This window comes from Anomaloglossus baeobatrachus, chromosome 1 (assembly GCF_048569485.1).
Source record: "Anomaloglossus baeobatrachus isolate aAnoBae1 chromosome 1, aAnoBae1.hap1, whole genome shotgun sequence".
In the NCBI taxonomy this organism is placed as follows: Eukaryota; Metazoa; Chordata; class Amphibia; order Anura; family Aromobatidae; genus Anomaloglossus; species Anomaloglossus baeobatrachus.
In genome coordinates this window covers 28433303-28452139 of record NC_134353.1, presented here as the reverse complement: position 1 = coordinate 28452139, position 18837 = coordinate 28433303, and the positions used below count along the sequence as shown (strand labels likewise).

Below are 18837 nucleotides of genomic sequence, written 5' to 3'. Positions count from 1 at the left end.
TTTACAGGCACCAGGGACACAAGACTTGGTGGATTTTTCACCAGTTTACCGTTGCTTACACATCTACACAGTACTGGTAAGTGCCGGGCACCTGGATGGTAGTTGGTGTAATATTAGTCAATTTCACAGCTTTAACCAATGTTCCTTATCCATAGCAGGATTTTCAGTGTTCCTTCTCAAAATCCTCCTACTCAAATTCTAAAGCACCACATGAGTGCAATATAAGTAGCCTCTGCAGGGTGTATGAACCACCAAGTGAATATTGCTTCATTAAGATATTGGTGCTATAATGAATTACAATTGGAAATCTGGATGTAAATTTTTATAACAGATTTTTGCTTTTGTCTGTTTAAAGTAAATTTGTTGAAGGGACCATAATGGACACGGACACTATCCCTCAAATCTGATTGATATTGTTTTTTGTAGTTTCTTGTCTTGCAGACTGATTGACCTCAAAAGTATAAGTAATATATTTTTCAGAATATATGGTTTAAGTAAATTTGTGGAAGGGGACCGTAATGGGCTACTAACTACATGAAACTGCAAAAAATAATATCAGTCAGATTTGAGGGATATTGTCTGTGCCCATTACGGTCCCCTTCCACAAATTTAATTTAAACCATATACTCTGAAAAATATATTACTTACACTTTTGAGGTCAGAGTATATGGTTTAAAGTAAATTTGTGGAAGGAACCGTATCTGATTGATGTTGTTTTTTGTAGTATCTTGTAGTTAGCAGCTCTTTATGATTGACCTCAAAATTATAATATATTTTTCAGAATACATGGTTTAAAGTACATTTGTGGTAGGGACCGTAATGGGTACGGACACTATCCCTCAAATCTGATTGATATTGTTTCTTGTAGTTAGAAGCTCTCACTGATTGACCTCAAAATTATAAGTAATATATTTTTCAGAATACATGGTTTAAATACATTTGTGGTAGGGACCGTAATGGGTACGGACTCTATCCCTCAAATCTGATTGATATTGTTTTATGTAGTATCTTGTAGTTAGAAGCTCTCACTGATTGACCTCAAAATTATAAGTAATATATTTTTCAGAATACATGGTTTAAAGTACATTTGTGGTAGGGACCGTAATGGGTACGGACACTATCACTCAAATCTGATTGATATTGTTTCTTGTAGTTAGAAGCTCTGACTGATTGACCTCAAAATTAGAAGTAATATATTTTTCAGAATACAGTGGAACCTTGCTTAACGAGAACAATCCGTTCTGGGACTGTGCTTGTAAATCAAGTTACTCGTTCAGCAGAGCAAGATTTCCCATAGGAAATCATTGCAATGCAGATAATTTGTTCCGTAACTAGTTAAATGTCCCATCCTGGTCCCCTATTCTGTTATTCCACACATGCACAAACTCACACAAACTCACACGCATGCACACACACATATATGCTCACCTTACCTTCCGTTCCATCGCCGGTCTCCTGGGACTTGCTGTTCTCCGGTGCGGGCCGTGTATCAGGTAACCATAACGACGAGGGAGGAACTTCCTGCCAGAGCGCTGACGTCAAAGGCAGAGCTGCTTGCCTCTGATTGGGCAGCGCGCCGCCTTTGAGTAGCGGTGACAGGAACCAGGAAGTTCCTGCTTCGTCGCTATGGATACCGATGCCTTTAGTGAAACGGAGCACTACAGGACCCAGGAGGCCGGCGATGAAACGGAAGGTACACATATTATATGCTCACCTTACCTTCCGTTCCACTGCCGGCCTCATGGTACTTGTAGTTCGCCGTGAGGCCGTCGCGATGTACCCGGGAACTACAAGAACCATGAGGCCGGCGGTGGAACGGAAGGTAAGGTGAACATAATACTGTATGTGCGTGTGTGTTTGTGTTTGTTTGTGTTTGTTTGTGTTTGTTTGTGTGTGTGTTTGTGTGTGTTTGTGTGTGTTTTGTGTGTGTTTTTGCGTGCTTGTGTGTATTTGTGTGGACTGCAAGAGCGGGTCAGAGCACGGTGGATAGACGAAACCGGAAGTGTGTGAGGTGAGGATTTCGCTCGTACAGCAAAGCTTTCTCGTAAAGCGGGTTACAAATTTACAGAAAGCTTTGCTTGTTAAGCGAAATTCTCGTTAAGTGGGTTACTCGCTAAGCGAGGTACCACTGTACATGGTTTAAAGTACATTTGTGGTAGAGACCGTAATGGGTACGGACACTATCCCTCAAATCTGATTGATATTGTTTTTTGTAGTTTCTTGTAGTTAGAAGCTCTCACTGATTGACCTCAAAATTATAACTAATATATTTTTCAGAATACATGGTTTAAAGTACATTTGTGGTAGGGACCGTAATGGGTACGGACAATATCCCTCAAATCTGATTGATAATGTTTTTTGTAGTTTCTTGTAGTTAGAAGCTCTCACTGATTGACCTCAAAATTATAAGTAATATATTTTCAGAATATATGGTAATTTATGGGATACGGTATGGAGAAATATGGTATGATTGCTGTAACCTATCTGTTTTCATCAGCCTTCGGGCCTTGTGCATCGGTTACACCCTTTGTCTGTTTTCTAGGGGAATCACAGTTTTGTAATACAGCCAGGACCCCGGCATTAGACTCATTGCTTTTAACTGCATATTTCGTTATTAATGGATGGGGATTTCATCTATTGACAGGAATATTGCATGACTCACAACGTCTGGTGGTAGAAATTCAATCTGAATTTTAATTAGTAACACAATACGATGTTTCACTGCCAACATTTATTATTTATTTATTTTTTTGTAAAGTTCAAAGGGGTTTTCCAGGACATAACTGAAATAGTGGTCTGGATTATTATGCAATTATTATTCCAATGTGCCACTGCTGCGCCGATCTATGACTTTGGGGGCATTGAGGTCCCCAGATTTTATGGGACTAGCGATTGTGACTGATGGCTTCATCTGGCTCTTTTCTTGCTATAGACGGTAATACAAGTGATATCAGATACCTACAGAATTACACAATGTTTATAACTTTGGAGCTGCATACACCAAATCAGGGGCAGAGCGATCGTGATCAAGCCCGGGTGTCCAGGGAGCCCGAGGACATCAGCCAGTCGCGTACTGCCAGCGGTGGCAGGCCATGCTACCGCTATGGGGCCCTTGAGTCAGGGGGATCTGGTGCCAATGCTGTCACTGCCCCCCGCCAAGGATCTTTCAATTGTATCGGCATCACACATCCTGATACATTTGAAATAAATGATGAGAGAGGGAGCGGAACGCTCCCTCTCTCATTATTCTCCTGCTGTGTCTGCGGCAATTTGATGTGTCAGCACAGCGGAGCGCAGTGACATCACTAGTGTGCACCGCTGTGCTGGGATGTGCAGAGAGGCAGAACAGTGGACGTGCTGAGAAAACTGGAGCAGCGGCTTAATGAGGAGAAATTAGTATTTATGTATTTTATCACGGTGGCCAGAGGACTATGGGGGTGCCTTAAACGATATGGGGGGCTGCATACTACTATATGAGGAATATGGGGGCTGCATAATACTATATGGGGGTCTACATAATACTATATGGGGAAATATAAGGGCTGTATACTACTATATGGGGGTTGCATACCACTAAATGGGGGCTGATATTACTATATGGTGGAACATAAGGGCTGTATACAAGTATATGGGGGCTGTATATTTACTATATGGTGGGATATAAGGGTTGTATACTACTATATGGGGGCTGCATATTACTATATGGAAGAATATAAGGGCTGTATACTACTATATGGGGGCTGCATATTACTATATGGTGGAATATAAGGGCTGTATATAACTATGGGGTCTACATAATACTATATGGAGGAATATAAGGGCTGTATACTACTATATGGGGGTTGCATACCACTAAAAGGGGGCTGCATATTATATGGTGGAATATAAGGTGCTGTATACAAGTATATGGGGCTGCATATTACTATATGGTGGAATATAAGGGCAGTGTACAACTATATGGGTCTACATAATACTATATAGAAGAATATAAGGACTGTATACTACTATATGGGGGCTGCATATTACTATATGGTGGAATATAAGGGCTGTATACAACTATATGGGGTCTACATAATACTATATGGAGGAATATAAGGGCTGTATACTACTATATGGGGGTTGCATACCACTAAATGGGGGCTGCATATTATATTATTATATGGTGGAATATAAAGGATGTGTACTACTATATGGGGGATGCATAATACTATATGGAGGAATATGGGGGATGCATAATACTATATGGAGGATTATGGGGTGCATTATAATGAAGGATTATGGGGTGCATTATAATACATGGAGGACTATGGGGAGTGTATTATATGGAGGACTGTGAGATGCATTATGGTATCGGATATTATATCGGGATATCGGAGTCTGGGAAAGCTGGGTGCTGAGGGAAGGAGCCAAGTGTTGCACTGGAGCCCGTTGAGCTCTCGTTTCGCCACTGCACAGAATTGCTGGCGATATTTGACCATGAGGATTTTGCTGTCCTGTGGAGCGCTGCGTCCGTGCCCTGCCGTTGCCCCCCATCTCTTGCTATAGACAGGTCTTCCGTGTTTCTCTGTACACCCCCTGACATGTCCTGGCTGGATGTTAGTGAATATTTCTATAACCTTGTGAAGTCTTTCGGAATCCCTGCTCAGTAGCGGGACGTGGCGGGGACGTGCCGCCATGAATGGCGCGCTCCGTATGATGAATGACCGTGCGGCTGGAAACCCCTCTCATCTGTCAGATGGAATCCTCTTGGACGGCTGCAGGCGGAGGCTTGTTTGATGAGACTTAGGATGTGATTACGGTGTTGGCTTTGCCGGGATCAGGCCGCGGCCGGGGAATGTGTGATCACCGGCTTTATTTGGGTAGGATCGGCCTCCCTTGTCTTCACCTGGCAGGTGTCATGTCTGGTCTCGTCCTGCCTCTGTGTTTTGTCTGCTTGTCTGTAACGGTTCACGTCCTGCAAGAAGCCGGTAGTCTGCCTGGCAGCTATTTGTACGCCTCTATTGGTGTCACAGCCGGCATGCACCAGCGTGCACCATCCTCTGCCAGAAGAGGCTGCAGAGGGGTTCCTCATCCACTGCCACAGCCCACGCTGCCATGTCTGATAACAGATCCTGGAGATGCATCTGTGGATGCCCACGCAGTGTCCACCGCATTACTGAGGAATGAAGCCTCAAACCCGCCCGCACCCGGCGCTCTCCCTCCCCCGGCTCTGGCTCTCCCACCCCCGGCTCTGGCTCTCCCACCCCCGGCTCTGGCTCTCCCACCCCCCGGCTCTGGCTCTCCCACCCCCCGGCTCTGGCTCTCCCACCCCCGGCTCTGGCTCTCCCACCCCCCGGCTCTGGCTCTCCCACCCCCCGGCTCTGGCTCTCCCACCCCCCGGCTCTGGCTCTCCCACCCCCCGGCTCTGGCTCTCCCACCCCCCGGCTCTGGCTCTCCCACCCCCCGGCTCTGGCTCTCCCACCCCCCGGCTCTGGCTCTCCCACCCCCCGGCTCTGGCTCTCCCACCCCCCGGCTCTGGCTCTCCCACCCCCCGGCTCTGGCTCTCCCACCCCCCGGCTCTGGCTCTCCCACCCCCCGGCTCTGGCTCTCCCACCCCCCGGCTCTGGCTCTCCCACCCCCCGGCTCTGGCTCTCCCACCCCCCGGCTCTGGCTCTCCCACCCCCCGGCTCTGGCTCTCCCACCCCCCGGCTCTGGCTCTCCCACCCCCCGGCTCTGGCTCTCCCACCCCCCGGCTCTGGCTCTCCCACCCCCCCGGCTCTGGCTCTCCCACCCCCCGGCTCTGGCTCTCCCACCCCCCGGCTCTGGCTCTCCCACCCCCCGGCTCTGGCTCTCAGGCTTGCTTACATCACCACACAGACTCAGCCATCCCTGGCTCATGCGGGCTCAGCTGGCTCTGGCCCTTGCCCTTGCCCCGGCGGGCTCGGCCCTTGCCCCGGCGGGCTCGGCCCTTGCCCCGGCGGGCTCGGCCCTTGCCCTTGCCCCGGCGGGCTCGGCCCTTGCCCTTGCCCCGGCGGGCTCGGCCCTTGCCCTTCGACTTCCCTTTTCCCAGCCCCTGGCGGGTTTGAAGTAGATCTGTCTTGGGGAAAACAGCGGTCAAGGATCTTGTTTACCTCATTTGGGCTTAAAGAAAGTTCTCTATTGTTTGTCAGGTTTTTGTGTTAAATGTTTTTATTTTTTAAATCACAATTTCTATTATACTTAACAACATTTATAGATTTTAATTTTTTTTGTTATTTTCCCTCCGTCCTCCGGGGCTATTTTAGATCTTGATTTCCTGGATGGTCAGGCCCAATCCTTTTGTATGGAAGCGTTTAAGCAGCGCGTGTAACAGTGTATTGTGATGGTAGGTGTAGGCCTGTGAGATCCTGTATTATCAATCACTATCCTGCCTCTGATGATAACGGGTCCGCTGAAAAGTTTTCTTGGAGTGCAGAAAATGTCTAGACCAGTTCTCCTTTCTGGTGGGTAAGTGGCTCCTGTGGCCCGTAGATTGCTATGGTGCATTCGAGAGCATCGTGCCCCCAGGTTGTGGGATCTGCCCTCCTAGCTCGGGGTCCGGGTTCTCTGCTCCGGGACGGTTTGCCGCAGCGCCTCTACGTCGGGCTGGTTTGTATCCGTCGTCTCGTTGTCGTGCCTCTCCGGAGGAATGTGTTTGGAGTTGGCTCATTGTGCCTCGTCGTCCTTTGTCCGGTGCCAGATGGAGAGAATTCGGGGTGAGCGTGGTCCCCCCCGGCTCTCCCTCCTTTGTTCTGCTCCAACCTTTGGGCGTGCTTGGTAGCCGCTATCCCTGGGATCACGGTGACCCAGATGCCGTGCTCCCGGCCAGGGTCCGCCGCCGGCCCCCGCAGATAAGGCCTGCGCTGAGCGATGGGACAATTCCTGTTTTGCCACACGAGGAAGCGGGGTCTTTTGTGTTCTCGGAGGAAAGGTTTGGGCACGAGCCTCACAAATACTCCTCATAATAGTCCTCATCATCAGCGGCTGCTTCCGAATGGCCAGGACTGAACTTTTGCCCTGCACATGAAAAGCTTTGTGCCGCATAAACAGTATTACGGTATTTATTATTCTTGTTTTGTGTGTGGCGTGTTTTTTTTTTTTGTGTAATGGACCCCTCCGTCCCCTCCATCCCTCCGCTCTGTATCTCACTGGCTTATCAGCGGTGCAGGAGTTCATATATTGTAATGGAGGAGGTCAGCGGCCGGTCAGACGCCAGGCACCTGTAAATAGGGCGCTGCGCAGCATTATCGCACAGCGGCCACAGACTTCTACAGGAAACCCTGAACTTCTCCAGGAAGGGCAGCGAGAGAAAGCAGAGCGGGGTCACCCCGGGGGGAACGGAGCACAGACGCATGAACTTCAGGAGGCCGAAAAGAGGCAGCGCGGCCTTGAGCAGGTGGAAGCTGTGCACAGCTCGCTGGTATCAGCCACAGGAATCCAATCATGGAGACTTTCCCTGCTCCTGGCACTGAGCACCGCAGCTTGTCACACCAACCATAGGAGCGAGGAACGTAGAAGCAGAAAAAAGATAGGGAGCAGTGAGATTGGAGGTGTACACTGAGGATGGGGGCAGTGGGGGTGGAGGTGTACACTGAGGATGAGGGGCAGTGGGGAGGGAGGTGTACACTGAGGATGGGGGCAGTGGGGATGGAGGTGTACACTGAGGATGGGGGCAGTGGGGGTAGAGGTGTACACTGAGGATGAGGGGCAGTGGGGAGGGAGGTGTACACTGAGGATGGGGGCAGTGGGGGTAGAGGTGTACACTGAGGATGAGGGGCAGTGGGGAGGGAGGTGTACACTGAGGATGAGGGGCAGTGGGGAGGGAGGTGTACACTGAGGATGGGGGGCAGTGGGGATGGAGGTGTACACTGAGGATGAGGGCAGTGGGGATGGAGGTGTACACTGAGGATGGGGGCAGTGGGGATGGAGGTGTACACTGAGGATGGGGGGCAGTGGGGGTGGAGGTGTGCACTGAGGATGAGGGCAGTGGGGATGGAGGTGTACACTGAGGATGAGGGGCAGTGGGGAGGGAGGTGTACACTGAGGATGGGGGGCAGTGGGGATGGAGGTGTACACTGAGGATGGGGGCAGTGGGGATGGAGGTGTACACTGAGGATGGGGGGCAGTGGGGATGGAGATGTACACTGAGGATGGGGGGCAGTGGGGATGGAGATGTACACTGAGGATGGGGGGCAGTGGGGATGGGGGGTGTACACTGAGGATGGGGGCAGTGGGGATGGAGGTGTACACTGAGGATGGAGGCAGTGGGGATGGAGGTGTACACTGAGGATGGGGGCAGTGGGGATGGAGGTGTACACTGAGGATGGGGGGCAGTGGGGATGGAGGTGTACACTGAGGATGGGGGGCAGTGGGGATGGAGGTGTACACTGAGGATGGGGGCAGTGGGGATGGGGGGTGTACACTGAGGATGGGGGCAGTGGGGATGGAGGTGTACACTGAGGATGGGGGCAGTGAGGATGGAGGTGTACACTGAGGATGGGGGCAGTGAGGATGGAGATGTACACTGAGGAGGGGGGCAGTGGGGATGGGAGGTGTACACTGAGGATGGGGGCAGTGGGGATGGAGGTGTAAACTGAGGATGAGGGCAGGGGGGATGGAGGTGTACACTGAGGAGGGGGGCAGTGGGGATGGAGGTGTACACTGAGGAGGGGGGCAGTGGGGAGGGAGGTGTACACTGAGGATGGGGGCAGTGGGGATGGAGGTGTACACTGAGGATGGGGGCAGTGGGGATGGAGATGTACACTGAGGAGGGGGGCAGTGGGGAGGGAGGTGTACACTGAGGAGGGGGGCAGTGGGGAGGGAGGTGTACACTGAGGATGGGGGCAGTGAGGATGGAGGTGTAAACTGAGGAGGGGGGCAGTGGGGATGGAGGTGTACACTGAGGATGGGGGCAGTGGGGATGGAGATGTACACTGAGGAGGGGGGCAGTGGGGAGGGAGGTGTACACTGAGGATGGGGGGCAGTGGGGAGGGAGGTGTACACTGAGGATGGGGGGCAGTGGGGATGGAGGTGTACACTGAGGATGGGGGCAGTGGGCATGGAGGTGTACACTGAGGATGGGGGCAGTGGGCATGGAGGTGTACACTGAGGATGGGGGCAGTGGGGATGGGAGGTGTACACTGAGGATGGGGCAGTGGGGATGGAGGTGTACACTGAGGATGGGGGCAGTGGGGAGGGAGGTGTACACTGAGGATGGGGGCAGTGGGGATGGAGGTGTACACTGAGGATGGGGACAGTGAGGATGGAGGTGTAAATTGAGGATGGAGGTGTACACTGAGGATGGGGGCAGTGGGGATGGAGGTGTAAACTGAGGATGGAGGCAGTGGGGATGGAGGTGTACACTGAGGATGGGGGCAGTGGGGATGGAGGTGTACACTGAGGATGGGGGCAGTGGGGATGGAGGTGTACACTGAGGATGGGGGCAGTGAGGATGGAGGTGTAAACTGAGGATGGAGGCAGTGGGGATGGAGGTGTACACTGAGGATGGGGGCAGTGGGGATGGAGGTGTACACTGAGGATGGGGGCAGTGAGGATGGAGGTGTAAACTGGGGATGGAGGCAGTGGGGATGGAGGTGTACACTGAGGATGGGGGCAGTGGGGATGGAGGTGTACACTGAGGATGAGGGCAGTGGGGATAGAGGTGTACACTGAGGATGGGGGCAGTGGGGATGGAGGTGTACACTGAGGATGAGGGCAGTGGGGATGGAGGTGTGCACTGAGGAGGGGGGCAGTGGGGATGGAGGTGTACACTGAGGATGGGGGGCAGTGGGGATGGAGATGTACACTGAGGATGGGGGCAGTGGGGATGGAGGTGTACACTGAGGATGGGGGCAGTGGGGATGGAGGTGTACACTGAGGATGGGGGCAGTGGGGATGGAGGTGTACACTGAGGATGGGGGGCAGTGGGGATGGAGGTGTACACTGAGGATGGGGGCAGTGGGGATGGAGGTGTACACTGAGGATGAGGGCAGTGGGGATGGAGGTGTGCACTGAGGAGGGGGGGCAGTGGGGATGGAGGTGTAAACTGAGGATGGAGGCAGTGGGGATGGAGGTGTACACTGAGGATGGGGGGCAGTGGGGATGGAGGTGTACACTGAGGATGGGGGGCAGTGGGGAGGGAGGTGTACACTGAGGAGGGGGGGCAGTGGGGATGGAGATGTACACTGAGGATGGGGGGCAGTGGGGATGGAGGTGTACACTGAGGATGGGGGGCAGTGGGGAGGGAGGTGTACACTGAGGAGGGGGGCAGTGGGGAGGGAGGTGTACACTGAGGAGGGGGGCAGTGGGGATGGAGGTGTACACTGAGGAGGGGGGCAGTGGGGATGGAGGTGTACACTGAGGATGGGGGGCAGTGGGGATGGAGGTGTACACTGAGGATGGGGGGCAGTGGGGGTGGAGGTGTACACTGAGGATGGGGGGCAGTGGGGATGGAGGTGTACACTGAGGATGGGGGCAGTGGGGATGGAGGTGTGCACTGAGGAGGAGGGCAGTGGGGATGGAGGTGTACACTGAGGATGGGGGACAGTGGGGATGGAGGTGTACACTGAGGAGGGGGGCAGTGGGGATGGAGGTGTACACTGAGGAGGGGGGCAGTGGGGGTGGAGGTGTACACTGAGGATGGGGGGCAGTGGGGATGGAGGTGTACACTGAGGATGGGGGGCAGTGGGGGTGGAGGTGTACAGTGAGGATGGGGGGCAGTGGGGATGGAGTTGTACACTGAGGAGGGGGGCAGTGGGGATGGAGTTGTACACTGAGGAGGGGGGCAGTGGGGGATGGAGGTGTACATTGAGGAGGGGGGCAGTGGGGATGGAGGTGTACACTGAGGAGGGGGGCAGTGGGGATGGAGGTGTACACTGAGGAGGGGGGCAGTGGGGATGGAGGTGTACACTGAGGAGGGGGGCAGTGGGGATGGAGGTGTACACTGAGGAGGGGGGCAGTGGGGATGGAGGTGTACACTGAGGAGGGGGGCAGTGGGGATGGAGGTGTACATTGAGGAGGGGGGCAGTGGGGATGGAGGTGTACACTGAGGAGGGGGGCAGTGGGGATGGAGGTGTACACTGAGGAGGGGGGCAGTGGGGATGGAGTTGTACACTGAGGAGGGGGGCAGTGGGGATGGAGGTGTACACTGAGGAGGGGGGCAGTGGGGGATGGAGGTGTACATTGAGGAGGGGGGCAGTGGGGATGGAGGTGTACACTGAGGAGGGGGGCAGTGGGGATGGAGGTGTACACTGAGGAGGGGGGCAGTGGGGATGGAGGTGTTCACTGAGGAGGGGGGCAGTGGGGATGGAGGTGTACACTGAGGATTGGGGGCAGTGGGGGTGGAGGTGTACACTGAGGATTGGGGGCAGTGGGGGTGGAAGTGTACACTGAGGATGGGGGGCAGTGGGGATGGAGGTGTTCACTGAGGAGGGGGGGCAGTGGGGATGGAGGTGTACACTGAGGAGGGGGGCAGTGGGGATGGAGGTGTACACTGAGGAGGGGGGCAGTGGGGATGGAGGTGTACATTGAGGAGGGGGGCAGTGGGGATGGAGGTGTACACTGAGGAGGGGGGCAGTGGGGATGGAGGTGTACACTGAGGAGGGGGGCAGTGGGGATGGAGTTGTACACTGAGGAGGGGGGCAGTGGGGATGGAGGTGTACACTGAGGAGGGGGGCAGTGGGGGATGGAGGTGTACATTGAGGAGGGGGGCAGTGGGGATGGAGGTGTACACTGAGGAGGGGGGCAGTGGGGGATGGAGGTGTACACTGAGGAGGGGGGCAGTGGGGATGGAGGTGTACACTGAGGAGGGGGGCAGTGGGGATGGAGGTGTACATTGAGGAGGGGGGCAGTGGGGATGGAGGTGTACACTGAGGAGGGGGGGCAGTGGGGATGGAGGTGTACATTGAGGAGGGGGGCAGTGGGGATGGAGGTGTTATGATGTGGATGTCTTTGAGGACAGATGTCAGCGCCGTTCCCTTCCTCGGTGCTGTGCAGTCAGTGGGTACCTGAGGCTGTGGTGTTTGCACTGCGGAGCTGCGCTCCCTGTCACAGAGGTCATTGTTTGGCGGTATCTGCCCATCTTGTGCCCCGGCTGCTGTTGATGGCTGCGCAGGGTGAGATCAGGGGAAGGTCTGGCCCAGATGCTTTGTGCTGTGATAAGGACACAGGAAGGGGCCATTAGACGGGTCGGGGGTCTGATAACGCTGCCTGCTACGTGCTAAGGGGAGGACCCCTGCGCCGGGCTCCTGAGGCCACAGCTAATGATGTCCTACTAACCCCGGGCTGACCCCTGACGGGGTCAGGGATTAGGGGCTTCTGTTCCTGGTGAGACCTCATAGGGGGCATGAACTATAAAGTCAGTCACCGCGTCCTCCACCATGCCAGACTGGCACACACAATACTAGAAGAGGAGAAATCCCTGCACCCATGAGTAAGGGGGACGCCAGCATATCTGCAATAGGGAACCACACAGCTCACCACAATCCTGCACGTCTACTGTGCGTAACACTGTCTGATGTCAGAACCCTGTAACTGCTCCAGCAGAATAGTGAGTGCAGCTCTGGAGTATAATACAGGAGGTAACTCCTTATCAGTAATGTATGTACACAGTGACTCCACCAGCAGAATAGTGAGTGCAGCTCTGGAGTATAATACAGTATGTAACTCAAGATCAGTAATGTAATGTATGTACACAATGAATGCACCAGCAGAATAGTGAGTTCAGCTCTGGAGTATAATACAGGAGGTAACTCAGGATCAGTAATGTTTGTACACAGTGACTACAGCAGCAGAATAGTGAGTGCAGCTCTGGAGTATAATACAGGAGGTAACTCAGGATCAGTAATGTATGTACACAGTGACTGCACCAGCAGAATAGTGAGTGCAGCTCTGGGGTATAATACAGGAGGTAACTCAGGATCAGTAATGTAATGTATGTACACAGTGACTGCACCAGCAGAATAGTGAGTGCAGCTCTGGAGTATAATACAGGAGGTAACTCAGGATCAGTAATGTATGTACACAGTGACTACAGCAGCAGAATAGTGAGTTCAGCTCTGCAGTATAATACAGGAGATAACTCAGGATCAGTAATGTAATGTATGTACACAGTGACTGCACCAGCAGAATAGTGAGTGCAGCTCTGGAGTATAATACAGGAGGTAACTCAGGATCAGTAATGTAATGTATGTACACAGTGACTGCACCAGCAGAATAGTGAGTGCAGCTCTGGAGTATAATACAGGAGGTAACTCAGGATCAGTAATGTATGTACACAGTGACTGCCCCAGCAGAATAGTGAGTGCAGCTCTGGCGTATAATACAGGAGGTAACTCAGGATCAGTAATGTATGTACACAGTGACTGCACCAGCAGAATAGTGAGCGCAGCTCTGGAGTATAATATAGGATATAACTCAGGATCGGTAATGTAATGTATGTACACAGTGACTACAGCAGCAGAATAGTGAGTTCAGCTCTGGAGTATAATACAGGATATAACTCAGGATCGGTAATGTAATGTATGTACACAGTGACTACAGCAGCAGAATAGTGAGTTCAGCTCTGCAGTTTAATACAGGATATAACTCAGGATCAGTAATGTAATGTATGTACACAGTGACTGCACCAGCAGAATAGTGAGTGCAGCTCTGGAGTATAATATAGGAGATAACTCAGGATCAGTAATGTAATGTATGTACACAGTGACTGCACCAGCAGAATAGTGAGTGCAGCTCTGGAGTATAATACAGGAGGTAACTCAGGATCAGTAATGTAATGTGTGTACACAGTGACTGCACCAGCAGAATAGTGAGTGCAGCTCTGGAGTATAATACAGGAGGTAACTCAGGATCAGTAATGTAATGTATGTACACAGTGACTGCACCAGCAGAATAGTGAGCGCAGCTCTGGGGTATAATACAGGAGGTAACTCAGGATCAGTAATGTAATGTATGTACACAGTGACTGCACCAGCAGAATAGTGAGTGCAGCTCTGGAGTATAATTCCGGATGTAACTCCGGATCGGTAATGTAATGTATGTACACAGTGACTACAGCAGCAGAATAGTGAGTGCAGCTCTGGGGTATAATACAGGATGTAACTCAGGATCGGTAATGTAATGTATGTACACAGTGACTGCACCAGCAGAATAGTGAGCGCAGCTCTGGAGTATAATACAGGAGGTAACTCAGGATCGGTAATGTAATGTATGTACACAGTGACTGCACCAGCAGAATAGTGAGCGCAGCTCTGGAGGATAATACAGGAGGTAAGTCGGGATCAGTAATGTAATGTATGTACACAGTGACTGCACCAGCAGAATAGTGAGTGCAGCTCTGGAGTATAATACAGGAGGTAACTCAGGATCAGTAATGTAATGTATGTACACAGTGACTGCACCAGCAGAATAGTGAGTGCAGCTCTGGAGTATAATACAGGAGGTAACTCAGGATCAGTAATGTATGTACACAGTGACTGCACCAGCAGAATAGTGAGTGCAGCTCTGGAGTATAATACAGGATATAACTCAGGATCGGTAATGTAATGTATGTACACAGTGACTGCACCAGCAGAATAGTGAGTGCAGCTCTGGAGTATAATACAGGAAACTCAGGATCAGTAATGTAATGTATGTACACAGTGACTACCAGGGCTGTGGAGTCGGAGTCGTGGAGTCGGAGTCGGAGCTCATTTTGGTGGAGTTGGAGTCGGTATAAAATGCACCGACTCCGACTCCTAAAATATATAATAAATTGGGGACAGGAGTGCAATGCAGAATGTGCTGAATATTTTACTAAATAATAACATTTAGTATATTGCTTATATTTAAGTGAAAAATTTATTGTAGTACAATGTGAACATCAGACATTTAATTGTTTTTATGATACAATAATCAAGATATTTGGATAGAACATAAAATATTTATTGGAATACAACTTTAGAACACAAAAAACTAATAAATTGTAAATATGTAATATATATATATATATATATATATATATATATATATATATATATATATATATATATATATATATATATATATATATATATATACACACAGTGTATATACACACACAAGATATATATGTAATCTACTGTATATTACATAGTGTATTACATATTTACAATTTATTACAGTTTTTTGTGTTCTAAAGTTGTATTCCAATAAATATATTTTATGTTCTATCCAAATATCTTGATTATCGTATCATAAAAATTATTAAATGTCTGATGTTCACATACACATATTCATGTACTACAATAAATTTTTCACCTAACTAAGCAATATATGTAGGAGTCGGAGCCGTAGCCGGAGCCGGAGTCGGAGCCGGAGCCGGAGTCGGAGCCGGAGTCGGTGCAAAAGAATTTGAGGAGTCGGAGTCGGAGTCGAAGGTTTGGCTTACCGACTCCACAGCCCTGGTGACTACAGTAGCAGAATAGTGAGTTCAGCTCTGGAGTATAATACAGGATATAACTCAGGATCGGTAATGTAATGTATGTACACAGTGACTGCACCAGCAGAATAGTGAGTGCAGCTCTGGAGTATAATACCGGATGTAACTCAGGATCGGTAATGTAATGTATGTACACAGTGACTCCATCAGTAGAATAGTGAGTGCAGCTCTGGAGTATAATACAGGAGGTAACTCAGGATCAGTAATGTAATGTATGTACACAGTGACTGCACCAGCAGAATAGTGAGTGCAGCTCTGGAGTATAATACCGGATGTAACTCAGGATCGGTAATGTAATGTATGTACACAGTGACTACAGCAGCAGAATAGTGAGTGCAGCTCTGGGGTATAATACAGGATGTAACTCAGGATCGGTAATGTAATGTATGTACACAGTGACTGCACCAGCAGAATAGTGAGCGCAGCTCTGGAGGATAATACAGGAGGTAACTCAGGATCGGTAATGTAATGTATGTACACAGTGACTGCACCAGCAGAATAGTGAGTGCAGCTCTGGAGTATAATACAGGATATAACTCAGGATCGGTAATGTAATGTATGTACACAGTGACTGCACCAGCAGAATAGTGAGTGCAGCTCTGGAGTATAATACAGGAGGTAACTCAGGATCAGTAATGTAATGTATGTACACAGTGACTACAGCAGCAGAATAGTGAGTTCAGCTCTGGAGTATAATACAGGAGGTAATTCAGGATCAGTAATGTATGTACACAGTGACTGCACCAGCAGAATAGTGAGTGCAGCTCTGGAGTATAATACCGGATGTAACTCAGGATCGGTAATGTAATGTATGTACACAGTGACTCCATCAGTAGAATAGTGAGTGCAGCTCTGGAGTATATTATTGTGTTGAACTTCTTAGTGTGTTTTTTCTTTGTGTGGCTAGTTTCACACTTGCGTTGAACGGCATCTGTTGCATTGCGTTGTGTGACGGATGCAATGGATCGTACAAAACAACGTAATCAATTTTTTTTTTTTACAGTTTTACCGGGGGCAGACTATTGTGAACGACCAGCTGATCGCTCACAGCAGCCGGTCGCTGGGTGATCAGCTGATCGTTCGGTCGTCGAGAATGTGTGCGGGGGTCGGAGTGCGGGGTGGGTGGAGCCGAGCGGGGCCATGGCGCTGAGAACGTGAGTGCCGCGGGGACTGCATGGCTGGGGACAGGTGAGTGTGTGTGTGTGTCTGTGTGTGCGTCTGTGTGTGCGCTTGTGTACATGCGGAGTGGAGTGCTGGAGGGAGCGGAGCCGAGCGGGGAACTGTCAGGCTCCATGCACACGTAGCCAGAGTAAATATTGGGTAACTAAGCAAAGCACTTTGCTTGGTTACCCGATATTTACCTTGGTTACCAGCATACACCGCTTAGCGCTGGCTCCTTGCACACGTAGCCAGGGTAAATATCGGGTAACTAGGCAAAGCGCTTTGCTTAGTATCCCGATGTGCACCCTGGTTACGTATGCAGGGTGCCAGAGAGAGCATGCGCAGTGAAATCCTAAGGATTCCGCTGCTCAAAAAACGTTACATGCTGCGTCCAACGCAGTGTCGGCCAGCGCAAGCAACGCAGGTCCATCACTCGCAATCCGTCGTCCGTACAGGTATGGGAAGCAGCGGAATCTGTTAATGGATTCCGCTGTTTTCCCAAAACGGCGGATTGAAAATTAAGAAAACCTACGCAAGTGTGAAACTAGCCTATGTGACAAGTACACATTGTGGTTTTTTCCTCTCCTTGCTTCTTCGGGCTCCTCACCTTCTTGCTGTCTTATTTTCTAGGCTTCTCGGGAGGTGTTTGAGAATTACTACAGGAAGCAGAGGAGAAAGCAGGCGCGGCTAGTGCTGCAGCCGCCATCCAACATGGTAAGTGCCGCAGCCGCTATGCCGCAGCATCTCGGGTGCGGGGGCTTCCTGACCTTGTGTGTTGGGGTGGATGTAAGATGATACATTGTCTACCTGTTCCCTCATCGCTCAGTGCTTGAGCCCCTCATTTATCCATAAATCTGATACAGCGCTGATCCAATAAGCACATTAATGGTGAGAATCCCAGCACTGATTGGATGGGTGGGGTGCACGGTGGGGGGATACATGGGGGGTGGGGTGCACGGTTGGGGAATAGATGGGGGATGGGGTGTTACGTGGGGTTAGGGTGCACAGGGGTGTATGCGTTGGGGGTGGGGTGCACGGTGGGGGGATACGTCGGGGGTGGGGTGCATGGTGGGGGGATAGGTGGGGGATGGGGTGATACGTGGGGGTAAGGTGCACGGTGGGGGGATACGTGGGGGGTGGGTGCACCGTGGGGGGTGGGGTGCACGATGGGATACGTGGGGGTGGGCTCAGCAGGGGACTGTGTGCTGTTTATCTTATAGTTCCTCCTATATATTGCTCTCTGTACTGTTCCTATGGATAATCTCCGTATGAAAAGATCCCTTATGTCAAGTCCCCTTCTCTGGACTGGACTATGTGGACGCTGCAGGAAAATGGCTGAGTGGTCCCATGTGAACGGACGTGATACATCAGCCCCGACCCATTCCCGCTCATTCTATGCCATTTTCTTCTTTGCAGCATGAAACTCTGGCCGGATACCGAAAATACTTCCACCAGATAGTGGGGTAAGTGTGCCGATCCCAGGAGGCTCCTGTCAGTGAGCGTCCTCTAATCACAGGAGTCTTCGGTGTCCCGATCCAGACCCGTGCTCCTGGGAGCAGCTCCTAGTGCAAGCAGTGTGTGAGATCCATATAGGTACAGATGTCCCCTCCCGAAACGCCTCTACATTCCTGCTCCACCTTCCTGGCAGCCCCCGGCGCTGCGGCTCTCCACCCAGATCGCCCCCTGCGCTGCTGCTCTCCCTCCCTGGACCGCCCCCTGCGCTGCTGCTCTCCCTCCCTGGACCGCCCCCTGCGCTGCTGCTCTCCCTCCCTGGACCGCCCCCTGCGCTGCTGCTCTCCCTCCCTGGACCGCCCCCTGCGCTGCTGCTCTCCCTCCCTGGACCGCCCCCTGCGCTGCTGCTCTCCCTCCCTGGACCGCCCCCTGCGCTGCTGCTCTCCCTCCCTGGACCGCCCCTGCGCTGCTGCTCTCCCTCCCTGGACCGCCCCTGCGCTGCTGCTCTCCCTCCCTGGACCGCCCCTGCGCTGCTGCTCTCCCTCCCTGGACCGCCCCTGCGCTGCTGCTCTCCCTCCCTGGACCGCCCCTGCGCTGCTGCTCTCCCTCCCTGGACCGCCCCTGCGCTGCTGCTCTCCCTCCCTGGACCGCCCCTGCGCTGCTGCTCTCCCTCCCTGGACCGCCCCTGCGCTGCTGCTCTCCCTCCCTGGACCGCCCCTGCGCTGCTGCTCTCCCTCCCTGGACCGCCCCTGCGCTGCTGCTCTCCCTCC

General features: G+C 51.9%; 1 protein-coding gene across 2 annotated transcripts in view; it reads left to right on the top strand.

The window, feature by feature from the left end:
• Positions 1–18837, top strand: part of EXOC6B (exocyst complex component 6B) — a 299724-nt gene that overhangs the window by 143529 nt on the left and 137358 nt on the right. For both annotated transcript variants that reach the window (XM_075346201.1, XM_075346210.1), the window contains exons 8-10: positions 8–76; positions 17246–17329; positions 18032–18078. In XM_075346201.1, the coding sequence (XP_075202316.1) occupies positions 8–76; positions 17246–17329; positions 18032–18078 (200 nt within the window). The remainder of the gene's footprint in view (positions 1–7; positions 77–17245; positions 17330–18031; positions 18079–18837) is intronic.